General features: G+C 41.2%; 1 protein-coding gene and 1 long non-coding RNA gene across 32 annotated transcripts in view; one reads left to right on the forward strand and one right to left on the reverse strand.

Annotated features, from left to right (window-relative positions):
* The window catches only part of LCA5L (lebercilin LCA5 like), a 41,810-nt gene that overhangs the window by 1,097 nt on the left and 14,051 nt on the right, over positions 1-26,662 (reverse strand). For 12 of the 31 annotated variants that reach the window (XM_054542544.2, XM_024239392.3, XM_054542541.2 and 9 more), the window contains 7 exons: positions 24,123-24,202; positions 23,161-23,492; positions 16,308-16,822; positions 13,960-14,097; positions 4,830-4,914; positions 3,373-3,476; positions 3,088-3,205 (listed from right to left, as the gene is read on the reverse strand). In XM_054542544.2, coding sequence (XP_054398519.2) covers positions 3,088-3,205; positions 3,373-3,476; positions 4,830-4,914; positions 13,960-14,097; positions 16,308-16,822; positions 23,161-23,482 — 1,282 coding nt within the window. In that variant the 5' untranslated portion in view covers positions 23,483-23,492; positions 24,123-24,202. Of the gene's footprint in view, positions 1-3,087; positions 3,206-3,372; positions 3,477-4,829; positions 4,915-13,959; positions 14,098-14,846; positions 16,823-22,148; positions 22,229-22,748; positions 22,896-23,160; positions 23,514-24,122; positions 24,203-26,662 lie in introns of those variants that run through there. The other 19 variants (XM_054542529.2, XM_054542537.2, XM_054542531.2 and 16 more) reach the window with 6 other exon arrangements.
* Positions 3,463-26,040, forward strand: LOC134760856 (uncharacterized). The gene is made up of 6 exons (XR_010138888.1): positions 3,463-4,046; positions 6,957-7,462; positions 19,085-19,360; positions 20,220-20,381; positions 21,747-21,835; positions 24,642-26,040. It is a non-coding gene; the product is annotated as an uncharacterized LOC134760856 (long non-coding RNA).

The following is a 26,662-nucleotide window of genomic DNA, read 5'->3' on the forward strand; positions in this document are numbered from 1 at the left end:
TGACGGCTGGGTGCAGTGGCTCACACCTGTAATTCCGGCACTTTGGGAGGCTGAGGCAGGAGGACTGTTTGAGCCCAAGAGTCTGAGACCAGCCTGGGCAACATAGCGAAACCCTGTCTCTACAAAAAATACAAAAATTAGCTGGGCGTGGTGGTGCTTGCCTGTAGTCCTGGCTACTCAGGAGGCTAAGGTGGGAGGATCACTTGAGCCCAGGAGGACAAGACTGCAGTGAGCCGTGATTGTGCCACTGCATACCAGCTTGGGCAACAGAGCAGAGCTGTTTCAAAACAAAACAAAACAGAACAGAAGAACAGAACAGAACAGAACAGAACAGAACAACAGAACAGAACACAACAAGAACATTTTTCATCCATCCAATTGGCAAATAATTTCTAGAGCTGGTGAGAAGATGGGGAAATTGGAATGTTTGGTCCCTACTGGTGGGTGTGTTGGCACACCCACCAACAACAAAAATGTTGTTGGCACAGCATTTTTGGATGGCAATTTGGCAGTATCAATCAACATTTTAGGTGAATATACTCTTAGACCCAACAACTTATTCTTAGAACGAACCTACAAAAAATAGACAAGGATAAGTGCAACGATGTTCACTGAGGCATGGTTTAGTAACAATAAAACCTCCTAAACATCTGCCAAAGGAATAATGGTTAAATAAGGTATGGCATGTGCAGTCTGTGGAATTCCAGGCAGTTATTATAGACAATGAGCTGGATCCATGTGAACTGATGGGGAAAGATGTTCCCACTATAGAATAAGCACATGAGGGCAGGGTTTTGCATTTGCTTCCTGCTGTCTCCCTAATGCCTAGAACAGTGTCTGACACATAGTGTATGCTCAGAAAGTATTTGTCAAATGAATGGATACACTTTCTAGGACACTATGAATTAGGACAATGGACTGAAAAATAAGCAGAAAACTTAAACACACCAGTGACCACAGTGCAACTGCAACTGACGATCAGTTTCCACCAAACTGCAACAGAGAGTGGCTTTGCCGGTGAGTTCTGTCAAACTATTGTGTTATTTAAACATTATTTGGCCTGACAACTAAGGTGAGGCCCTTCTTGGGCCTCTATTGAATGCCCAATGTGTTCAACAAGGGCTCTGCATGCTGTCTAAGGGAACACATCTGATTTGCAGCCCTGAGTGAACTCTGGGACTCATTCATCATGCATGTACTTTCCTCAGAAGTTGCTCTTTCCCAGCCTTGCAGGGCTGCACCCAGATCTCCCATGAGCGGTAATGTAACATGAAAACAATGAGCCACATCTTCAAAATTCCAAAGGAAAATGACCCCCAACCTAGAGTTTCCTATCTAGGCAATTATTAATCAAGTGTAAGGGCAGAATAATGACACTTCCAAATGAGAGGTATACAAATTTACCTTACCTGCACCCATTTACAAAGAGCTAGTGAAGGTTGTGCTCTTTAAAACATGATGGAATTTACCAAGAAAGAGGAGGACTTGGCTTAGGAAAGAGAAGATCCAGTAGAGAAGCGGAGTGACAGGAATCTGCAGGAAATGATGAAGGGCAATCCCAGGATGTTAGCTGCACACCAGAGATGAGGAGACAGACTAGGACCCCTGCTCCATTAGACCTCCAGGTACCAAACACCAGGTGAGCCAGGGCCTTGGCCTGTCTTGCCCATGGCTGATGAAGTGTTGTATTCTCTATCAAACCCTGCAGCCTGGGCCAGCTGAGGACTCTCCTTGGACCCCACAGAAGCAGTTTGTTTCCACCTACTCCCAAGAGCTGAAGGTAAGCTTTGGTGATCTTAGAACAGGAAAATCTGGGCAGCCCGTTCTCTCAGCCCTAGCTCTCTTGGGCCTGCCCAGAAGAGCTCTGCCAGATGCCATGGATCTGATGGCTTTTCTATCTCCCAGGATGATTCATGACCTCAGCCACTGATTGGGCCCTTGTATATTCAAGGGAGCTGAAGCTGGAGTCCTTTTTCTGGAAGTCTTTATTCAAAAGTGGTAATACTGCCCTTTGCTCAGCTGGATTTGAATAATTTGCTACTCAGTTTTTCAAAGCTGAATATATTATTTAAGGATACTATTATGAAATGAATGTTTGTATTCCTTCCTCCCAAATTTCATATGTTGAAGCCATAACCCACCAGTATGGCTATATTTGGAGACTGGGTCTTTAAGGAAGTTAGTTAAGGTTAAATGAGATCACAAGGTTGGGGCCTTCATGGTGGAATTAGTGTCCTTATAAAAAGAAACACCGGAACACTGGTGCGCTCTCCCCGACTCTCCTCGTGCAAGCACTAAGGAAAGGCCACATGAAGACACAGCGAGAAGTGGGGCATCTAAAGCCGGGAAGAGGGCCTTAGCCGAAGCCAAATGCCTAGAACCTTGATCTCGGACTTCCCAGCCTCCAGAACCATGAGAAAATAAATAAATGTTGTTTAAACTGGCAGTCTGTGGTATTTTCTTATGGCAGCCCAAGCAGACGAATGTAGCTACATATAAAGACAGGGAGCTGTGAGGGAAAGCCAGGGAATGACTGGCCTAAAACCCAAGACGGTGGTGGTTTCTGGTGGGCAGGGCGAGGGGATATGATTGCGAAGGGCCCAAGGATGTTCCAAGGAGCACTCATCCACTGTTTCTTAAGCAGGCTACTGGGTACACAGGTGTTCCTTTCATTATAATTCTGGAAACGGTTTTATGTTTTTTTTTTTTATTTTTTGAGACAGAGTCTCACTCTGTCGCCCAGGTTGGAGTGCAGTGGCACGATCTCTGCTCACTGCAACCTTTGCCTCCTGGGTCCAAGCGATTTTCCTGCCTCAGCCTCCTGAGTAGCTGGGACTACAGGCACATACCACCATGTCCAGTTAAGTTTTGCATTTTTTAGTAGAGACAGGGTTTCACCATGTTGGCCAGGCTGGTCTCAAACTCTTGACCTCAGGTGATCCGCCTGCCTCGGCCTCCCAAAGTGCCGGGATTACAGGTGCGAGCCGCCACGCCCAGCTGTTTTATGTGTGCTTTATATACACATATAGTAATTCACAATTTTAAAGAAATCAGATAAGACAGACTTTAAAGAGTTGTTAAAATTACCTTCATATTTTCTCTTAGAATCCTCTTGCTTTGGTAGTTTATTGACACAGTGAGGAATTTCATGATTTATTTCAGTTGATTTTTCTTTATGATCAATGTTTCCTGTTGCCTTTTTACCCTGTAATTTAGAAAAGCAGCAAAAACACATTTTGTGGGGTCTAGATAACTTAAAATTTCATTTTATTCTAATGACTACAAATACTTTTCACATAGAACAAGTGACTTTAGGCTATTTTTGTTAAGACATGTTTAATTAGACACTGCAAGATTCCAAATTTGCTGTACCTTAGTTGTCAAAGGTGGAACATCTGATTTTTGGGTTCCCTGGTGTCTCATACTTGTGAATGGCAAACTTCTTCTGTCTGCTTGGACTGATTTTGTTGAAGAAACTATAGAACAGGTAGACTATATGTAAGAAACATATTTTACATTTGGATGCAATGCTGATTTTAAACATAAAATAACATTTATGCAATGTAATAATAAAGTATACTAAGTATTTTCTAAATATTCAATATATATATAGCATTTGTTAGTTTCCTGTTTTTCCCTCCAGGGCCCTTGCTTTGTCTTACTTTGGGCCTCACAGTGTTAGAGTACAAAACAAGTAGGTATTAGGATAAGACAGTGTTGCTGTTGGAGGACAAGGCTGTCCTTTGTGGACGGGATTCAGCAAGACAGACGTGTAACTGTGAGAGGCCAGGCCACCGAGCTATCCTGTGGCAGAGCTCTTGATTATCAGTGGTTAGACTGTCCGTGCTGAAGCGCATGACCACTAAATCTAGACTGCACTTTCCCTGAAAAGTGAAGGAAATTATATCATTTAAACAACCCGTTGGTTGATTCATCGTCTCTGTTATTCTAGATTATAAGCCAGAAGCAAACAAAGGCAGGCAAGGAAATTTGAGGTTGTTGCATCTGGAAGTAAACATGTAGCTACTACTTCTAATAAAACAGAGGTGAGTATTCCTGTGGTGCTTCTGAGTCGAATCCGTTGCTGGGAGATCTTGGGGGGAAAGCAGTGCACGTGCTCTTGAAGGAAAGAAGACTCTTCACCAATGAGAGGTATACACTAATGATAGTGGCATCAATATAGACGAATCTCAGAAACACTATGCTGAACAAAAGAAGCCAGATACAAAAGGGTTCATGCTGTGGGATTCCACTTACATGAAATTCTAGAACAGGCAAACTAAGCTATTGTGACCAAAGGGAAGTCAGTGGTTGCCTCGGGTGAGGTAGGGGACTACTGTCTGCAGGGGACATGAGGAAGCTTCCTGGGGAGGTGGAAATATTCAATATCTTGATTGGGGTGGTGGCTCCATCAGTATAAACATCTGTCAAAACCCACTGAGCTGTGTGCACACTTAAAATGGATGCATTTTATTGAGCTCAAGTATACCCCAATAAAGTTCATTTTGAAAAGCCATACACTGGCTAACAGATATACTTAGAAAGTTCACGTTTTGGCAGACATTTTGCTTCAAGCTGAAGTTATCCTCTTGCTCCACCTGAAGAAAGGACATAAAGGGGTGTGCTGAGGATGGGAGAATAGGAAAGCATTTCTATTCCTTTCTAGCCATGTCACCATCTCAGTCTCATTATTCTTCTAGAATCACAAAATGTATTTTAATGCCCAATGAAGTGACTTTTGAAAATATCTATTATTTTGTCTATAAAAATTAGGAAAATCTGACTAGATACTTAAAAATAGATTTTGAGCAAAAGTAATTAAAACATACCTTTTGGATAGTCCTCTGTGTCGTGTAAATTTTTAAGTATTCGATGACTATAGATGTTTTTAATTTCAAGCTCACGATCCTTTTCCTAAAAAGAACCACAAAACCAATTTTTCTATAAATGTTTGCTTTTGTCAACCCTGATTTCTTTTAAAAACAATTTAAATGAGCTCAGTATCATATGAATAAAATCTGTAGATTTTAGAAGAAACAGAAATAGGCCATATCATCCTATACCATTCCTGACATCAAAAAGTACTAGCTTTTTAAACAAAGTGACACATTATTGTGATCAGGACAGTATTTTTGAAGAGCCTTGCAGGTAAGCTTGTCCACTGTTTTCCTTCTGTCCTGTGGGCCTTGAAGTTTATGAAATATTCTTCTGTACTGTGCACTACAGTAGCCACTGGCTATATGTTGTGATTTCATTTAAATGAAAATAAAACTAAAATTTAGGTCGTCAGCCACACTATTTGTATTTCCAATAAGCGGTCAGCAGCTGCGTGTGACTAGTGACTACAGTATTGGATGGCACAGGTGAACATTTCCGCCATCTAACAGAAAGTTCTATGAGACAGGGCTACATCTAGACAAGGGCAGTGGGGGGAAAGCCTAGAACAAGGGTATCATTGTTCCGTTTTAAATTTCATATTGATTTTTTTGAGTCTTGGCAAAACAGACATTTTGAAACCTTAACTTGTTGAGGAACAAAAAAAGGGTTTTTATTAAATATCAAATGCTCCTTCTTACATGTACACCAGGAGGCAAGAAAGGCTTTGGACTCAAGACCATTGAATTTTAGTAACAACCATGGTTAAGAGAGGTGGGCATATATGAAGTAAGGAGGAAGGAACCCAGGGATGTCAGAGTGTGACAGATGTACATGTGTGCGCACACACACACACACACACACACACACACACACGGGGGAGAGGGCGGGGAGAGAGAGGGAGAGATCTTGTCTCCTTGTGCCCCTTAGGGTCAAATCTATGGGCCAAGTGATATTCAGGGGGTGAGAAACATCTCTGAGGTTCGGGAAAGTCTCAGTGCAAGAGGCCTTGGCGTGCTCCAGGAAAATTGCAAGCCCCTTAAAAAGCGCCTCCCCCGCCGCCCCATTCATCATGGAGCTAAAGTAACATAGTATTGCCCAAGTGTAAGTTAGAAAGGGCTAAATACCCTCTCTAGGCCAGAGATTGTGCTTCCCTTACCCTTGCAACCAGTGGGACCTGTGGAGGGAGCTGCACCTGCCCTGGAGTCCTTAATGTTACAGGTCCAGGTGCTCCCATAGCACAGGCTTTGTGATAGAGAATCTAGCCAGGGATCAGATGGAGGATGCATCTCAGAGCATTTGCATTTGCATCAACAGTCAGCAGGGGGCGATCTGCAGGATTTATTTGAGCAGACTGAGAAGAGGCCAGGAGCTTCAGCAGCCACATTCAGTACACATCAGACAGGGTCCTGGGAATTTGATTTAAGACCAGTCACTTGTCAGGAGAACCAGGTCTAGAGAGGGGCCAGAGGGCAGAACACAGACCAGAGGCCTCTTTTTTGCTCCACCAAGAGTACACATGTGTTTCCTCTCATGCCCAGGATGCCATCTCCACTGAGACAGAAGATAGGGATGAGAAAAAGTCTGCAAGTCTAAGAGACAACCTAGCATAAGACTGTTTTGAGTTAGAAGAGACTGAGATGAGCTTTTATCCATTTCTTCTTGTCCAACTGCCATCCTCATCCCTAATTTGTGGGACTGGGGCTCATAAGGAAGTATGGCTCAGTTACAGAAAATAAAGAACATGACATGTTTTTGTACCTGAATTGTACAGTGTAAATTTTCTACTCATTTGAATCATAAAATTAGTTTATTATCAGAGGTACACAAAGGGATAAAACATGAGAATATTAATCTTTTCTAGAATTTAAGTTTCTGGAGACAAAAATGTTAACAGTTCATCTCTCTTTTCTTATTGTGGTAACACTTAGCCAAAAGAACAGTAAATGCTGACAGTTCATCACCATGAAAATCTGATCAGGTATATTCTGGATAATAGCTTTCATATGAAGGATATTGTGTAAAACATTTTAGAATGATTTTTCATCCACACTGGTTAAGAAACATTTTCGTATTTACAGGGACAAGTTTTGATTGATTACCTGAAAAATTCAATTCTATCTTGGGACAAGTTTTGATTACCTGAAAAATTCAATTCTATCTTGGGACAAGTTTTGATTACCTGAAAAATTCAATTCTATCTTGGGACAAGTTTTGATTACCTGAAAAACTCAACTCTATCTTTTGATTTGGTCTGGACACTTGGAGGTGAGCAACCGAGAGCAGGAAGGAGGCAGAGCAACAACAGAACAACAACAAGGGGCCGCCACAGGGGCGGTGGGGGTCAAAAGGAAGCAACCTGGAGGATAGTCCTCCTTGCGGCTTGGAGCAGAGCTTCAGGTTGGGCACCATGACAGAGCTGGGCCGGAAGTCTAACACAGCCCGTTTGGAACACAACCCGGGATACCTGTGTGGTTGGGTTCAATCAGTCAAGGGAAACAAGAAGATAATCTGTGGCTGGGAATGTTCATGGAATGCTCGTGGAATACTCAGCGCAAAGACTCCCCGCAAGCGCAGAGGGTATCAAGTAAGGGTTAAATGGGAAGTTGGGTCATGGTGTGGAATCATATTAAGGTCAGCATTGATGGCTTCCAGAACTTAGATAGAGAGCAGTGTCTTAATGCAGGAGTGTGACTATAGCCTGGGGTAAGATGGTGGCAGTACCTCATGTGGGAGCTGTGGAAGGCTGACATCCCTCTTCTTACTTCGGCTCATACTGCAGAAGTGGGCCTAGAACTCGGTGTGGGATGACTTACTTTGAAAATGAGTTTCAAAGTAAAGAAACAGAACTTTTGACCTTTGGGACCAGACTCTTCCAAGCTCAAACAATGACTTTCGTTAATGTGGCAGACTGTATTTTCCTAGAATTCCCACGACAAGATTTCTAGTCCTATATGCTCTTCAAGAACCTTGTGACTCCCTACCAAGAGGTGGAGTTCACTGCTTGAACTGCCTAGGACCGCCCTGACAAATGCTGTGAGGCAGAAGTGATGCTGCGTGACTGCCAAGGCTAGGTCATAAAAGGCAGTATTGCATCTGTCTGGTTCTCTGTGTGTGTGTGTGTGTGTGTGTATCTGTGCATATTTTAGTTTGTGATTGTCTATGTTTGGTTTCATTAATCTACAAAAAAGAAAAACCCCTTTTTATCTTCCAGAAATTCTTTGTTAGATCTGGTAGTTTTGGTATCCTTTCTGGGATTCTGGATTATTTTATTTATTTTTAGAGACAAGAGTCTCTCTCTGTTGCCCAGGCTGGAGTGCAGTGGCGCCATCACTAAAGCCTCCAACTCCTGGTCTCAAGAGATCCTTCTGCCTCAGCCTCTGGAGTAGCTGGGATTACAGGCTTGTGCCACCATGCCCAGATAATTTCTAAATTTTTTTGTAGAGACAGGCTTTGTTCTGTTGCCTTGGCTGGTCTTGACTTCTTGGGCTCAAAAGATCCTTCTGCCTCAACTTCCCAAAAAATGATGTAAGCCACCATGCCTGGCTTGGAGTGTTATTTTAAAAATACATTTTCTGTCATTTCCATGGGGCTTTGGCAGGGAGGGACAAAAAGCATGTGTTCAGGCCACCTTCTTGATCTAGCCATTTCTGCTCTTTTAAAAACACATAAAATATGTAATTTCAAAAGCATTTTTCCCTTTGCAACTTTATTATACAAATTAAAATATATAAAAAAAGTAGAATAGTACAGTAAACCTCCATGAGCCCATGAACCAGCTTTACTAATGAACAACTCATGTCCTGTTTCCCACTCTCTCTGACCCCACTCCCCAGCCCTGGCTTATTTGAAGCAAATCTAGACCTCTAATAACTTATTTCAGTATCTGTAGCAAACAAGGGTATCCCTTTTAAAACCTAACTGCAGTATCTTCATTCCACTTCCCCCAATCAATAATTCCTTCACATAATCAAATATCCAGTTTGTTTAACATTTTCCCCATTTTCTATAATTTTTAAAAGGTTTGTTTGAATTAGAATCTAAACAAGGTTCAAAACACTGCGACTGATTAATATATCTCTTACTGTCTTTTAATCTATGGATTCTCACTCTCACCTCTTATTTTTTCTGCTTTGCTACTTAATCGTAGAAATGGGGGTATCTGTAATGCAGTTTCCCACAGTCTCACGCTGCTGACTGCATCCCATCCTGAGCATATTCCTCTCCCCTCTTCTTTTTTCAGTTGGTAGGTAGAGCCCAGTCTGTAACTAGGTTTAGGTTCGGTTCGTTGGCCTGAGTAGGTGGTGGTGCGTACCTCTGTCAGGAAGCGCATATCTCTTTTGTGATACTAGGAGCCATTGATGATCATTGACTAGAGCCACTAATTCATTAGGAGTTTCCAAAATAGTGACAATTCTAATCCTGTCATTCCTTCTTCATTATTGAGTGGAATGCTTTTATAAGGAGGATCTTACCCCCTCACAAACGACTTGGTTACTCTGAGGAGTCGTTCATACAGGAAAGGTAAAAATGTTTGCTTCTTGTCCTCTACTGACCAGTCTTCAAGAGAGCATGCTGTTCGCTAGTATCCTCCACAAGTGACTCATCGCGAGGTGTTTAGTTTTTTTAAGTATCATTATGAAGTGTGGATTCATTTGATAAGTTTTAACCCGGGCAGTTACCTTTATCGATCCTCAAATATCCCCATCTTTGGCCAGTAAGAACCTATTCTAGATGGGCCTGAGTCCTTTTGATACTACCCTAATGGTCCTTAATAGTTTCTTCGCTTTTGTATGACAATATGTTCCAGGCTCATCTAGTGTATTTCCTGCACCAGACCTAGAATTTTTTTAGGGAGCCTTGGTTTGTTTCAGTGGGATATGGAACTTACAGACCATAATCTGGGTGCTGGGGGTATTCATTGCTCCTGGTTACTCTGAGAATATTGCATACTTTCACTTCAGATCAAAATCAGGACTATAGGATTTTTATTTGACTCTATCTTACTTCTGTATTTTTTTTTGTCCATCCCCCAAATCCCAGTTCTCAACGACAACACCATAATCTATCAGGAGCTTTATCCCATAAGATATACACAACATTCTCGAAACAACAACATCAACATCATTACCAACTATATCATTACTAAACAGTGTAAGATTTTTTTGTAAAGTTATTGGTATCCTTACAGTGTATCTCACTGGCCATATGCAATGACATTATGTGTTTTAAGTCACTTGGAATGGCTTCCTTCTGTGGCTTTGTGCCACCAATAGGACACAGTCAGCGCTCCCTGTCCGCAGGTTCTGCATCCCGCGGTTACAAAGGGCTAACTGTATACACATTTGGGTTCATCTGCATTTTACTTCGGATATTTAGGGATAGCTTTTTATTTTATTTTATTTTTGAGACATAGTCTCGCTCTGTCACCCAGGCTGGAGTGCAATGGCATGATCTTAGCTCACTGCAACCTCTGCCTCCTGGGTTCAAGCATTTCTCCTGCCCGAGCCTCCTGAGTAGCTGGGATTACAGGCATGCGCCACCATACCTGGCTAATTTTTGTATTTTTGTATTTTTGTAGAGATGGGGTTTCACCATGTTGGCCAGGCTGGTCTTGAACTCCTGACCTCAGGTGATCTGCCCACCTCGGCCTCCCAAAGTGCTGGGATTACAAGCATGAGCCACCATACCCAGGTGCTTTTTAATTTTTTTTACATTTAATTCTGCTTCATACTTATGGAAATATTTTCATGGTTCCACAAAGATATTCATGAAATCTAGGTTCTAGAGCTGTCCCTTCTACTCTATTCTCTCTTTTTCTGCTGTTATCCTATTACTGGTTTCTTTTTTAAATGTAGGCAAATATGTGGATATATTTCTATTGCTTCCTTTATCTTAAATAGGATTGTATTAGTCCTTTTTCAGGCTGCTGATAAAGACATAACTGAGACTAGGTAATTTATAAGGGACAGAGGTTTAATGGACTCACAGTTCCACATGGCTGGGGAGGCCTCACAATCATGGTTGAAGACAAAGGAAGAGCAAAGGGACTTCTTACATGGCAGTGGGCAACAGAGGACTTGTGCAGGGGAGCTTCTTTTTATTTATTTAATTTTTTTATTTTTTATTTTTTTTTGAGATGGAGTCTCGCTCTGTCGCCCAGGCTGGAGTGCGGTGGTGCGATACTCTGCTCACTGCAAGCTCCGCCTCCCGAGTTCACACCATTCTCCTGCCTCAGCCTCCCAAGTAGCTGGGACTACAGGTGCCCGCTACCACGCCTGGTTAATTTTTTGTATTTTTTAGTAGAGATGGGGTTTCACCGTGTTTGCCAGGATTGTCTCGAACTCCTGACCTCGTGATCCGCCCACCTTGGCCTCCCAAAATGTTGGGATTACAGGCGTGAGCCACCGCGCCCAGTAGGGGAATTTCTTTTTATAAAACCATCAGATCTTGTGAGACTTCTTCACTATCACAAGAACAGCACAGGAAAGACCTGCCCCTATGATCTAATTACCTCCCACTGGGTCCCTCCCATGACATGTGGGAATTGTGGGAGCTACAATTCAAGATGAGATTTGGGTGGGGACACAGCCAAACCATACCAAGGATATTACAATTTCGTCTGCTTTCCTTTCTTCACTTACCAGTGTATCCTAGAGATTATTCCATAGTAGTACATCAAGATTCTTCATTGCTGTTTACAGATATATAGATATCCACTGTGTGGAGGTACATTTAATTTTCTTTTTAAAAATAAATTTGGATCTTACTGTATATAGAATTTTCTATCTTTTCATTAAGCATTTCATTAAGTATTAAGCATTTCTCTGTTAAAAATGGTTATTTTTATTTTTATTTTTTAAATTTTTTTGAGATGGAGCCTCACTCTGTCACCCAGGGTGGAGTGCAGTGGCACAATCTCGGCTCACTGCAACCTCCGCCTCCCAGGTTCAAGCAATTCTCCTGCCTCAGCCTCCCGAGTAATGGGATTACAGGCACGCATCACCATGCCAAGCTAATTTTTGTATTTTTAGTAGAGACGGGGTTTCGCCATGTTGGTCAGGCTGGTCTCGAACTCCCAACCTCAGGTGATCTGCCCGCCTTGGCCTCCCAAAGTGCTGGGATTACAGGTGTGAGCCACTATGCCTGGCCAGACATGGTTTTTTAATGGCTGCATATTATTCATATTCATATGTCTGCATGAGGAAGCACAAAATTTATTTTAAAATTCTCCAATTGTGTCTCCATATGTGTGTGTGTTTGCTGTGACCAGGGGATCTTGAAGTCTCTTCTGTTAGATTTCTCAGCTAGCTGAAATAGCCATGCCTATGTTCTGTGTATTCTTTTTGAAGTTTCCTGGGACTCCATAGAAAAAAGGAAAAGAACTCTTTTTTCTTCTTTACAAAGGGAAAATTTTCTTTCTTTCATCCTCCAAATCCCAGTTCCCAATGATACCAACATAATTCATCAGATGAATTATCTAATTCGTCCAGCTCTGCCCCAACTCCTCACCCCCCACTATTCTTCTCCTGTTTCTGAGTGATCTCAAGGCTCTTGGGAAATCTAAATTGCCTACTTGTCATAAAAAAGTTAAAGATCAGGCTGGGTGTGGTGGCTCACACCTGTAATCCTAACACTTTGGGAGGCCAAGGCAGGAGGACTGCTTGATCCCAGGAGTTTGAGACCAGCCTGGGCAGCACAGCGAGACCCTGTCTCTACAAAAATTTTAAAAATTAGCCGGGTATGGTGGCATGTACCTGTGATCCCAGCTACTTGGGAGGCTGAGGTGGGAAGATCGCTTTAGCCCAGGAGTTCGAGGCTGCAGCGAGCCATGATGGTGCCACTGCATTCTAGTCTGGGCAACAGAGCAAGACCCTGTCTCAAAAAAAAAAAAAAAAAAAAGAAAGAAAGAAAGAAAGAAAGGGAAATTATTGATACGGTGCTCAATTTCTGATGTTAATATCCTAGCCCCCACAGTGATACTTTTACGACGGGGGCCTTTTGGGAGGTGATTAGGTCACAAGGGCAGAATCCTGGTGAATGGGATTAGTGCCCTTGTAAAAGAGGCCTAAAGGAGTTCATTGTTGCCTTCCTTAAAAATAAAAAAAGTTAAAGATCCTCGTCTTAACGAATCAAGGCTTACGGTTTATTAGTTGAGGCTTGAAACAGCGTATTTCTTAAGCATCTTATCTAAATTGTTGGACATTTTACCAATCTTGAAGGCAGAAAGATAGCAAAAAGCCTGACAAAATATTTTAAAAATTCTTATTTTTAGAGCAGTATTCATATTTTTAAAAGACAGTTTTTCAAACACATTTGTAAGTAAAACTAAGATAAATTTATGAGTCATTAAAATTTATCTTAAATATTGTTATGTAAGTTTTAAAACGTTAATTTTGAGTTACATTAAAATGTTAACAAATGCTGTATTACTTAACGTGATGAAACAGGAATGCTAGCGAGAAGCCTTGTTAATGAATAGAGTTTCTATTTTTCTAATCACAGTACACATTCGCCAAGCTGTTAACTCATTCTAATAATTGCAGATCCTCTGTCTGTTCATATGATTGTAGAGAAAATATCTGAGAAAGATATTCATGAAGTTACATAATTTAGGCCAGGTGCGGTGGCTCACACCTGTAATCACAGCACTATGGGAGACCAATGCAGGCAGATCACTTGAGCCCAGGAGTTCAAGACCAGCCTGGCCAACACAGCGAAAGCCCGTCTCTACTAAAAATAACAAAAATTAGCCAAGCGTGGTGTTGCATGCCTGTACTCCCAGCTACTCAGGAGGTTGAGATAAGAGAATCACTTGAACCTGGGAGGCGGAGGCTGCAGTGAGCCGAGATCATGCCACTGCACTCCAGCCTGGGTGACAGAGCAACACTCTATCTCAAAAAAAAAAAAAAAAAAAAAAGATAAACAGAACTGTGGATGGGGGCCCAGGCCCCCTGCAAAGGGGAGAGGAGCCTTATATATGTATGTAAAATAAAAAATCACTTAAAGATATAATAGACATAAATAGCTCATATATTTCGGGAAACAGGATTTCATTCTTACATTTTGTTTTAAAAGAAATACCTTAAGTTTTTGTTGAAGGTGTTTTACTTCCACCTGCAGAGTCTTGGTAGCTGTTTGAGCTGCTAAAGTCTTCCGAGACTCAATAGCCAGCTGCCGGCTAAAGGCTCTGCTGTTCAACCTCAGTTGTTTTTCCAAGCTCTGAAAACAGTATATATTATAACTATTCTGCAACCAAGTTAGTATGTTAAAAACTTCAATTATCACAGAACTAACTACATTTATGAAAAGTGCACATTTTCAATACAATTTTAGTGAATGGCTTATATAGGGGACATATATTAGAATGAAGTGTAAGCAGAAGAAAGCCCCCAAATCCCAGATCCCAGCTCTAGAGAACAAATATCACACGTTTTGAGCCTGTTTTTTACACACTCTAAAATTTGATTTAAAAATTCTTTTTTTTTCCTAAGTTGGAGTCTCGCTCTGTTGCCTAGGCTGGAATGCAGTGGTGCGATCTCGGCTCACTGCAACCTCCACTTCCTGGGTTCAAGTGATTCTCCTGCCTCAGCCCCTGGGTAGCTGGGTTTACAGGTGCACACCACCATGCCTGGATAATTTTTGTATTTTTAGTAGAGACAGGGTTTTGCTGTGTTGGCCAGGCTGGTCTCAAACTCCTGGCCCGCCTCGGCCTCCCAAAGTGCCGGGATTACAGGCGTGAGGCCACTGTGCCCTGCCCGATTTAAAAATTCTGACCAGATCCTGAAAATCAGTAGACATCATGGATGGGCATTCCCAGACAACAGAAACTGAATGTTATAAAAGGGACTCAAACCACTACATCCATCCACACTGATGGACTAAAAGACAATGAAATGACATCCATCCACACTGATGGACTAAAAGACAATGAAATGACTGATTTAACTCAATAACCATCCATAAACATATTCATCTGCTCTCTGGAATGAGAACTATTTTATTGGAGAACTGTTAGATCTGGACTTGACAGAAAGCTTACAAAAAGGACCATTTTTCTTTGTTTTAACATAAAGTAGGACCTCCTCCATTATAACAGCAGTACTTTCCCAAACAGGAAAAGTGGAAGACATGGAAACCTAAAAGGGGAAAGAATCACTAAAAATACCACTCCCTAAAACATTAATGTTAAAGAAATAACATGTTTTGGTCCACAAAACAGTTTTCCTCCACTAAATGCCTACAACCAAACAGAAATTTTTCATACTTGGTAAGTGCTTTTTGTATCAAAGAAAATACTTATGGAATTTGTTTCGGTTTTATGTATAGATATAAAAACAGGAACTACTTAGATATATATATATAAATAGATTTGCTTTTGCATGACAGACATACGCTAAGATGAATACAATATTACCTAAAAGGCCCAATAATATCACTTTGGTATACAACCGTGAAAAATGAGGTTGCTCATTATTTTCTGTAGATCACATATCAATTTCATGTGAAAAAAATTTATTGGAAAATAGAGAATTTTAACAACAGAAGAAATAACTGAGATAAACACGTGGGGGAAACGAATCTGATATTTACTTACTTCAAGGTCACAGAAAATACTTGTGTTTCAGCATCAAATATTACAGAATTAAATCCTAAATTAATTCCATTTATGTTTATGTCCATACAGACTCAAACTAGCTAATGTAAGATATGCAGGAGAATTCTTAATATGATATCAATGCCTTCTCCCAAGTCATCCCTTATAATGTAATCCCCAGGCTTTTGACAACCAAGTGCTGTTGAGGAAAATCAATCCAGTCATCTCTAGTTATTTTAATTCCTTTTCCTTCCCTACTACCAGGAACATTATCTGGGAAAAACTGCTATTTGAAAATAACTACAAATGTCTGTGTGGTAATGGCTGGCCAAAATGGTGAGGGAGAATACAAAAGGCACTGAACGGATGCACTGAGTAGGTTTTTACGGAAGCAGCCTTTTAATCAACAGTTTAAGGTAGAGGGTTGACTTCAAAGAGAGGTTTCACGTAACACAGTGCAATCTTTTCAGCACAGGGACAAAGTCCCTTAGCACTGTAGCTGTGCTCTCTTAGAGAACGGTCATTTCCAGATAAACCAGCCCAGCCACAGAGTGAACTCGTGTGCAATGGTCATTTCCAGATAAACCAGTCCAGCCACAGAGTGAACTCTTGTGCACTCCAACAGATGAACATTTCTAGTTTGAGCTGCTTCTGTTTTTCCTTCAAACCACTCCCTTTCCGTGCCCTCTATTAGACAACATAATTATTTAGTGTAGCATGCCAAGCGAAGCAGTTAGTAATGCTTTGTTACAGAGGGGGCGCATCCATGATTAATTCACACTCTCTCTCTATTAACTTTGGAATCTTAAACTGTCTGAGCCCCTGAAATACACACCTGTATTTTTTTGTCATTTGCGTCCATTTTTGTTGTGATAATAGATAATTTATGAGTGAGTTCTTCCCTTTCTGCAAGGTTTTTGTCTTCAGAAAGTTTCTGCAGTGCCTGCAAGGTATCTTTAGTCTTCAGTAACTGGCTGTCAGTTTCTCTAAGTTTCCTAGATACAGTTCTTTCCTTTTCCTGGGATTTCCTAAGTAGTTGCCTTAAATTTTTTACTTCATTCTGATGTTTAGCCATAATTTGAGGTAGATTATTTTGTGAATTTTCATATTTTCCTATAGCTTTCAAATGCCTAAGCTGAAGTTGTTTCAAAAATTGGTTTTCTGTAAGGATGGCTTCCAATTTATGATGCATATCAGCTAATTCATTTTTTAGTCCTTTAATTTTATGAAGCCTTGCTGAGAGTACTCGATGAGCCATAGCATCTCTTCTTTGGGCAATCATATGGATTTGAGAATTAAAGAGTGATGCATTCCAGGTGTGCTTTTTTTCAACTGAGATTTCCTTCTGGCCTGTGTAAGCAGATAATCCAGTTTATTACTAGTAAAATATACAGATATGCAAATATGCACATATGCATAATCTCCCTCCCACGCCCCCAAGCACACACACCACACACATACACACAAGCGTAAGTGTAACTAGAAGGGGAGAAAACTAACATTTAATGAGTACCCATGCTTTAGGCTAGGTACTTTATATATAACTATCTCATTTAATACAATTCTTTAAGATCAGTTGTAATATATTTTATAGCTGGAGATTTTACGTCATTTGTCCAAGGTTACATAGCCACAAAGTGACATAGAATGGATTGAAAACCAGGTCTTCTTTGACTCTAAAATCTGTACTTAGATTTCTATTATAACAGCTAGACTAAAAGCTGTGATAATAGACCAGGTACAGTGGCTCATGTCTGTAATCTCTACACTTTGGGAGGCTGCAGTGGGAGGACTGCTTGAGGACAGGAGTTTGAGACCAGCCTGATCAACAGAGTAAGATCCCATCTCTAAAAAAAATTTTTTTTAATGTTTATTTATTTATTTATTTTGAGACAGAGTCTCCCTCCATTGCCCAGGCTGGAGTGTAGTGGCGCAACCTTGGCTCACTGCAACCCCTGCATCCCGGGTTCAAGCGATTCTCCTGCCTCAGCCTCCTGAGTAGCTGGGATTACATGTGTCTGCCACTATGCCCTGCTAATTTTTGTATTTTTAGTAGAGACGGAGTTTCATCATGTTGGCCAGGCTGGTCTCGAACTCCTGACCCTCAAGTGATCCACCCTCCTTGGCCTCCCAAAGTGCTGGGATTACAGGTGGGAGCCACTGTGCCTGGCCTCTACAAAATTTTGAAAAGTAGCCTAATGTGGTGGTACATGCCTATAGTCCTAGCTCCTCAGGAAGCCTTGGCGGGAGGATCCCTTGAGCCCAGGAGTTTGAAGCTGCAGTGAGCTATGATTGCACCACTGCATTCCAGCCTAGGTGACAAAGTGAGACCCTGTCTCAAAAACAAACAAACCCCATGACAATAGCTGAAATTTACTAAGTGCTTATCATATGTCAGGCATTAAACCAAATGCTTTCTGTAGATTATCTGATGTAAATCCTTCAACAATATGTTATGGGTAATTAGAGTGTAACATGAGAGCCCAATGTAAAGAACTTATATATTCAAAATGACCCTCAAAAGGTCATCAAATTGCATAAGAGTCTATTTATACAGATACCGATTTTCTGTCTCTCAATAAATCCAACACAGTTAATTTTTCCTGTTACTTTGGCTGGGCACCAAATGAAGTAATTGGCATGTGTTCAGGGGTCTATCTTAAACAAAAAGTCTCTAAAAATTATCACAGTTAGCACCAAGCTTACCTAATTGAATTTGAGTATGTTAAATACATGTGTAAATCACTGTACCATTATCCCATTTTAAAGATAAACACACGGAAGCTTGGGGATGTCCCTTGTCAATGAGCACACAGCTAGGAAGTGGTGAGACAGAGCCCACTGTCTATGTGCCTATGCTAGTGCCCCACAGGTGTGTGCATTTGTAGGATATAGAGGTATATGTATGCGTGCACCTGTGTATGTAAATATATATGTGGTGTGCAAGTGTACATATTCATATATCTAGATTCAGAGAAGGAGAAATTGAAACTGGATTCTAAACTCCAAAAATGTCTGATCCTCATTCTGGAGAGAGAAGGACACTTAGTGGCCAATGTCACCCAAGTCCTAACCTTAAACTACTGGTCCAAGTGTGGACACATCTGAGATGTGGCTTAATATGTCTGCTCCAGGTGGTGGGAAAGGCAATTCTACCTGTGATAGAAACAATGAACCAAGAGAGCCAAAGCATGCTTTCTGGGGATAAAGCATTTGAATCATAACTGTGAAAGAACTCATAGACTATACAACACAGTATCACATCAATAACTGGTGGCCTGTCTTTGCAATTATGCCTTCAAGTGTATTTATTTTCCCATGGTTTAGTAGGTGCTATGGCTGAAAATTAAGTATTTTAGAATAGGCTTCAGAGTACACTAAGTGGAAAGCAGAGCAGGCCAGCTTCTAGGACATCTACTAGAAGGCCTGCGAAGAGGTGTCTGTGGTTTTGTTGAGGCCGTATACTTTAATACTCTGGGCACTGGCTAGGGAAGCTCTAGACCCAGGCCATATGGATCAGGCTGGTTTAAAATAGGGGTGGGCGAGGACTGACATGTTCTACACTATGGCCAGCATGACTGAATCTGACCCCCAGCTTGTAATGTCTTCCAGCTCTTAGGTGCCCTGACCCTGGAGGAGAGAGGGATTTCACTGAGATGAGAAGGATGCGTGATGGGATCCACGGGCACTGGAGGCTTATATTCCCCTCTCATGCCATGCTCAAGTGATGGGAGGGCAGAGGCATGAGGGGTGCTAAGGGACTAAACGCCATGGCCACCGGAGCTCTGGCCAAGGCCCCAGGAGTCAAGAAGCGCACAGAGGGCATGGATGTGCTGGAAAGGGGAGGTGCTGGCCTTTTAAAGATCATATGGCTTGGACAAGGAACATGTAAGTGGTAAAAATGAAGGGCAGAGGCTCCTCCCCCAGTATTCTTCTTTGTGTAAGGCCCTTTTCATGTCCCTGCCCCCTCATATTCCCTTATTCCCCAAACGTGTCTGAGATTGACTTTCCTGTCTACCCTAGTGAGTGGGTGGGGAGGACAAGCCAGGTTTGTTGGCTTCAGAAAGGTAAGTACACCACTTGCATTTGAGGGGTATGTAACAAATTCATACTGTATCCATCACGCATACTTGTATAACTATAAAGGCTATGGAAAACTGGAATAGGGTGTAATCCTTAATGATTTTATATCTCGTTATCCTAACCCACACATAAGAATGGTATAATTTATAATTTCAATCCCGTTTTACAAATAATAGAAGCAGATTTATCTGAATGACTATTCTTAAGATAACTAAGTTTTAAACCATGGAATTAAAACATTCACTCAAGTTAACTTAATTCACCACAAACATAAATTTAAGTCCATAGTTGCCAAAACGGCATCTGCACATTATGTATAATGACGTATGCTCTTCTGAACAGTTCTAAGAATGTCCCCATGCTCACTTCACCCACAAACAGGCCTGTCTTCCTTCCCAGTCTGTCTCCCCAGGCCCACTTCTTCTTTCAAACCCTTACTTTAGAAGCTCTCTTGTCCTCCTCGGTCCATGCTGTTTCCTCCTCCTCTCCCTCCTGGTCTCCTCCTAGTTCCCTCTCCTGTCATTGTCCCCTTCGGTCTCACCGTCCCATTCTATCCCCGTGCTCCTCCACACCTTCACTCCAGCTCTGCTTCTGACATACGGAGTGGGGGGTCCACACTATATTTTACCCTAAAAAAGATGAACCCATTTTCTCCATGGACCAGGGTGAAGAAGCGGTTCAAAGGAGGAGCCTTTCCCCTTCCTGTTCTCGGTGGTTTCCATTGTTAGCCTGCTAGAGAAGGTGCCTCTTCAACACTACCTTAGGTTGTCCACCTCTACCTGACCAAGGACAAAAGGGCAAAAGGTGTTCCAAGCATTTGAATGTGGTAAATTAACTTCTTTTTTTTTGCATACTAATGTCTTGAATGACCATGACATGTTTTTGGCATTGTATTGACAAAGAAAATCCATCAAGGAAGCAATTTTAACAGGATACGTAACTGAAAGAGTTCTGAAAGGACATTTTCTAGAAAAGAAGGATAATCTTTGAAAAGCAAATTGTATAACTATATTGCTTGCTATTTACTATGACTTAAGTAAATCTCCAATGTTTGACCAAAGCAAAAATTCTATTAAATTGAAGTCCTCATTTCATATTAATAATTTTCCCCATGAAATGTCTTTCTGCCATAAAATTTGCTTTCATCAATTTTCTAAGATGGGAATTGAAAATAATCTCTGATGTTACTGTTCTTTGGTGAATTCTGAATCTCTATTGGTGATTCCTCATCCAGCATTACCTGCCCTTAGGGTCAGAGAGCTACTTTTAATTGAACAGTTGCTTGAGAAGGGGCTGTACTGGCTAAAACATTAAGACTCTTTGCTTTGGGTTAGAATTATATGACACCAGGGTGGAAGAAATTGCTTGCTGCTGCAAACACTGGCAAAACATGAACTGGGGAATAAAAGAAAAAGATGAGGAAATACTTTATTGTTCTGTGACAAAGCTTGAGGTTGCAATTAGTATTTTACGTTCATCATACGCTGGGCAAGGGTTTCCTGGGACATAAAAATCTGAGTTAAAGATGCATGCAAGATTTATTTAAAATAATTTCAGAGTATTAATATACAAAAGGACACCCAAGTAAGGGCAAACCTTTTACTCTTCTGGATAATGGAATTTAGAATTCTGGTCTTCTGTGAAGTAACTGAATTAATTTAGGTTGCTCTCAATTTATAAACAGGCATATTGCATAAAGAACTCAATAAGCATTTGTTGAATAAATAAATGAGGAATCAGCTTTAAAAAGCTAAATTATAAGGTACTTAGAACTCGAAATGCAATTTCTCTCTTGTAGAAAGTTTTATAAATGCCAACTGCCCTCTTGCATGATCCCACAAAAGCTTACGATCAATATAAAATGTAGTATATAGATTCAAGATCTCTTATCGTAAACCCTTGGAACCAGACTGTTTCAGAATTTGGGGGTGGGTTTTAAAGGTGAGTGCATATATGGTATTTTCCACAGTTCTCTCATTGGGATCTGGAACAACACCCTTTAATGAAACTATATTTTTGCAGTGAAATATAATGACTATTCACACTAAGTGAAATAAGTAAAGATCTGTTTCATATTAGTTCAAATAAGGTTTTTGTTGCCAAATCAACTTTGATGCCAAGGATATGAAAGATGTTGGGTTTTTGGAGATTTGTAAATTTCAAATGTGGATAAGGAATTGTGTGTTTGTAGGATCTGACCATGATGTTCATTCCTGATGGAGTCCAGGCATGAGAGAAGGAGTGGACTTTTCATTTCCTGCCCTGGGCCTTCCAGTGGAGGTAGGACCCCCAGCTCTCTAGAAAAGTAACATTTAACCTTTTGAGACTCTGGTGAAAGGTACAGGGCCTTCTAGTAAAGTTTACGAACACACATAGACACAAAAAAATGCATAGAATTTCATGGGGTTCACAGACATGTGTCTTAGATAAAGAATCCCTGCACTATAGCAGGGGAACTGAAGATTCTGGGTGTTCCAGAAATGGCACAGAGGGTCCTGGACACAGCTGGTAACAGCAGACTGGGGATGCAAGATGCAGGGTGGACATGACAGTGGCAGATGTGCCCCCAAACAACAGGCCCTTTATTGCCTACCTGTTGACTGAAGTGCTCTGACGGTCAACATGGACAAGAGCTCCAGCTATTTCTATATAAGGAATACTTACGAGCTCAAGATTGCCTAAAATGGGAGGAAGGCATTACAGTCTGGGCAGGGAAAGAGGAAGAGAGGAGATCAAAGATAACACAAGCTAATTCCAATTTGGACAGCTGGGAGTTGACAGAGTTGGTACTTTAAAAATCTACAAGGAGCCAGGTGTGGTGGCTCACGCCTGTAATCCCAGCACTTTTCGAGGCCAAGGCAGGTGGATCACAAGGTCAGGAGATCGAGACCATCCTGGCTAACATGGTGAAACCGCTTCTCTACTAAAAAATACAAAAAAATTAGCTGGGTGTGGTGGCGGGTGCCTGTAGTCCCAGCTACTCAGGAGGCTGAGGCAGGAGAATGGCGTGAACCCGGGAGGCAGAGCTTGCAATGGGCCGAGATTGTGCCACTGCACTCCAGCCTGGGTGACAGAGCAAGACTCTTGTCTCAAAAAAAAAAAAAAAAAAAAAAAAACTACAAAGAAATGACATTATTAACAGCCTTTTGAACCATCTCTGTTTCAAAAGATGGTCTTTGCCAATATGCCTCACCAGACTTGGAGACCATCCTCTTGGGGTGCTGAGACAGATATTTACATTTCACTGGCGATTCAAACACTGATTCTTCAGCTGAGATGAAAGGCAAGAAGCCAGTGAAATCCAAGTATTGTGGTACTCTGTAACAAGGCCACCTGTTAACTAAAAACGGAACTAACCTCACTAGTAGGCTCCAGTAGGGTAAGCCATGCAGGGGCTAGGCTTTACATTTGAAGCCTTTCTGTTATTTTATAATTATTCTTAATTTCTCTATTTCCTAATTTCTTCTATAAAAGTTCACCTATAATACACATTTACAATATGGGAAAACAATAAAACTGAGTAAGAACCACTTCAAACACTAGTGCAGTAAAATAACATCATTATGACAGAAATTTGGTCTTGCTTGGGAAATTTTACTCCTTACCTTTAGATTGGGAGATTTTAGAAACATTATACTTTTTCTTCTCCTTTTCTTTTACCACAGGCTGCTTTAAATAATTTCTATTAATAGCCTTTTCTGAACAATCACAGACAAAGTCTTCTGAATAATCATACTGAGAACTTAAACTTCCACAGGAGCACTGAGATCTGCTATAATCAACACTCTTATTGGAAGCATTACTGTTCCGTGAAAAATCGCCTGTGCCTGGGCTTCTCTTGCATTCTGCAGACCTCCTATTGTTTTCTAATGCCACGCTGGAGAAATGCTCATCTATATTTGTTTTTGTTAGATCAGCCAAAGACATAGCAAACAACCTAATAAAAGAAAAGTAAAACCTAATAAAAGTATTTTTGAAGTTATATTTATTGACATTAAAATGAACCTATGCTTTATTTTATTTATATATATATATATATATATATATATATATATTTTTTTTTTTTTTTTAAAGACAGGGTCTCACTCTGTTGCCTAGGTTGGAGTGCAGTGGTGTGACCATGGCTTTCTGCAGCCTTGACCTCCTGGGCTCAAGCAGTCCTCTCAGCTCAGCCTCTGAAGTAGCTGGGACTACAAGTGTGTGCCGTCATGCCCGGCTAACTTATTATTTTTTGGTAGAAATGGGAGTCTCACTATGTTGCCCAGGCTGGTCTTGAACTCCTGGGCTCAAGTGATCCTCCCACCTCGGTCTCACAAAGTGGTGGGATTACAGGTGTGAGCCATCATGCTCAGCCATGGACACAAACTTTGAATACTTTCAATAAGCCCTCTTAGTTGTCTGAAGTGATAATTTAAAATGGAAGGAATAGAAAGTCAAATACAAGACCCCAAATTTATACCCTTAATAAAATTAACATTAGTTACAAAGCAGATGATTCTGCATTTCTTTATTATGCTACTGCACTAAGGACAATAACACCACAAGTATCTCTTTTATAGCAGCTTACCTCAAAAGCAGATTGAAACAAACAGATCCATCTTCTGAGGTCTTTAAAAGGATTACCTTTTCATTTAATTCTCAATTCTCCTGTTTTATCAAGAAAGCAAAAGAGAATTTAACTGGCATTAGATCCTTTGCAACAGGAATCTAATATCACTTTTTCTACTGAGAGGGTTTTTTTTGAAGTCAGTTTCTGCTTTTTGCTGCATCTTCTTAATTCTCCAGGCTTCTCTTCTGATGAAGTATATTAGGCAGTCCACAATCTCCTCACTACAAGAAGTCAAATGATCTTAGTAATAATTAATATTAGCATTATACTTAATATCTAACTAGTGCTCTTACTTTGTACAAGCTGCTTTCACATCACCTCATCTCAGCCACCTAGAGGGAATAGGTTCAGACAGGTTCAAAGTTCAGAGACTGTCCCAGCTCCAGGGGCAGTGCTTTTTTCATTAAGCACCATGACTGCAACAACACACTGGTGGGAGCATTACACAATCCTAAGGCAAAGAATTTCTCTTTCCAGACACATTCTGCTGTGTAGTGGTGGACAGAAGCAGATCCTTATTTGTGAACCTCTGCATCTAGATTAAGAAGAATCCAGGCCGGGCATTGTGGCTCACATCTGAAATACCAGCACTTTGGGAGGCTGAGGTAGGTGGACAGCTTGAGCTCAGAAGTTCAGGACCAGCCTGGGCAACATGGCAAAACCCTGTCTCTACAAAACAAATACAAAAATTAGTGGGGTGTGGTGGTGCACACTTGTAGTCCCAGCTACTTGGGAGGCTGAAGTGGGATTGTTTGAGTCCAGGAGGCAGAGGTTGCAGTGAGCTGTGATCGCGGCACTGCATTCCAGCCTGGGTGACGGGGCCAACTCTGTCTCAAAAAAAACAAAAAACAAAAAACAAAAACAAAAAGAATCCCAGATGTTGGTGTAAGGGATCCTGAAAGACTACAAATGCTCCCGTGTAGCCCTCATAGCCTTGCCTGTCCTTGTCCCCAGGAGCTGTTCCTCCCTGCCCTCTTGCTCATGACCTCAGTCCCTAATTTCCTCCTCACTTATCTTGGTAAATCCAAATGGCTCAAACAATGGTTGCTAATCCGCAAGAAGAATTTGTTGTTTTGGCCAGTTGTTTCTGACTGGAGCTAGAGTTCAGCTGCCTTCTGCTAAAGCCCCTCCTTCTTCCTCACTTTAGAACACTCCTTCAACAAGTCTTCTTATGCAGGCAATTTTGGATAAAGGCTTAATTCAAGAGTGTTTTTCATGTTACATTCACAAATTGTCCAGCTACAGTAGTGGGAGGGAGTGTGATGGAGTAGAAGGTGATGGACAATTTGAAGGCAGACAGGCTTGGGTTTGAACTTGGGTCTGCCTGTCACTTAAGTGCTCTTGTCCATCTGTAAAATGTGAGTGACACCACCAATCTCATAGGGTTGAGAAAGAAAAGAAGCTTATCTGAGGAATGCAACACCCTTTAAATGACCAGGCCCAAAGAGGCATTGGAATGAGACAGCAGTCACGTCCCCCCATCCCCCCAGCTGAGCTAAGTAATCATTTCTAAGCTGCTTGCTCCGTGGGCTCTGACTGATACCACCAATAGCTATAAATTAACCTAACAATGCCATATGGTGGACACCACAGCTCATACCCTGTGGTTCAAACAACAATCTAATCGCCAATCACTGTTATTTCTGTAGACCAATGAGAATTCCTGAAAAACGACATTTGCAATTGTCCCTCTCCTGACTTTGTCCTTTTTTCTTTAAAAAATGCAAGCCTCTCACAGAAGACTAAAGTGAGCTTCAATTGTCCCATGTTTGATAAAGTAGAAGACTAGCCATCTTAGTCTCTTAGTTTAATAAAAATTGATGTAACAGGCAAAAAAGAAAAAAAAAATTCCAATGGAAATCCTGTAGAGCCACATTAAGAATAAACAAGACTATAAATAACTTCGCTCTTAAAACAATTCTACCAGATTAAAATGTCCCCTAATGAGGCTTTCTAGACTTAGTTGTGAGAAAGGTGGTGGATTGGAAGGTGTTAACCGCCCTCCCCACGTGGATGTGCAAGTCATAAGCCTCTGTGGATGCTGAGTTGTCCCATTACCTACTGGCTCCAGTGGATGTCTGTATTTTGCAGGATCCTTATAGCTAGAAGTAATTGTAGCTTCTTAAAAATGCTTGAAAAATCAAAAATCTGTCAATGTTTCAGTGTGTTTCAGTGAGAAGATCCCTTATTAGCAAAATTATCCACAATCTTTCCTGCTCAATAATTTGCCTAGCCTAATGTTAGGGATCTAGTTTCCTCAGGATGGGCAAAGGGTAGTCTTACTATAAAGACAATTATTTTTTTTTGTTGGTGGAATGGATGAGTAGAAAATGACTGCTATCAATTTTATTTAATTTTTGAGATGGAGTCTTGCTCTGTCGCCAGGCTGGAGTGCAGTGGCATGATCTCGGCTTACTGCAACCTCTGCCTCCCGGGTTCAAGTGATTCTCCTGCCTCAGCCTCCCAAGTAGCTGGGACTACAGGTACGTGCCACCAAG

Source organism: Pongo abelii, chromosome 22 (genome assembly GCF_028885655.2).
Source record: "Pongo abelii isolate AG06213 chromosome 22, NHGRI_mPonAbe1-v2.0_pri, whole genome shotgun sequence".
Taxonomy (NCBI): domain Eukaryota; kingdom Metazoa; phylum Chordata; class Mammalia; order Primates; family Hominidae; genus Pongo; species Pongo abelii.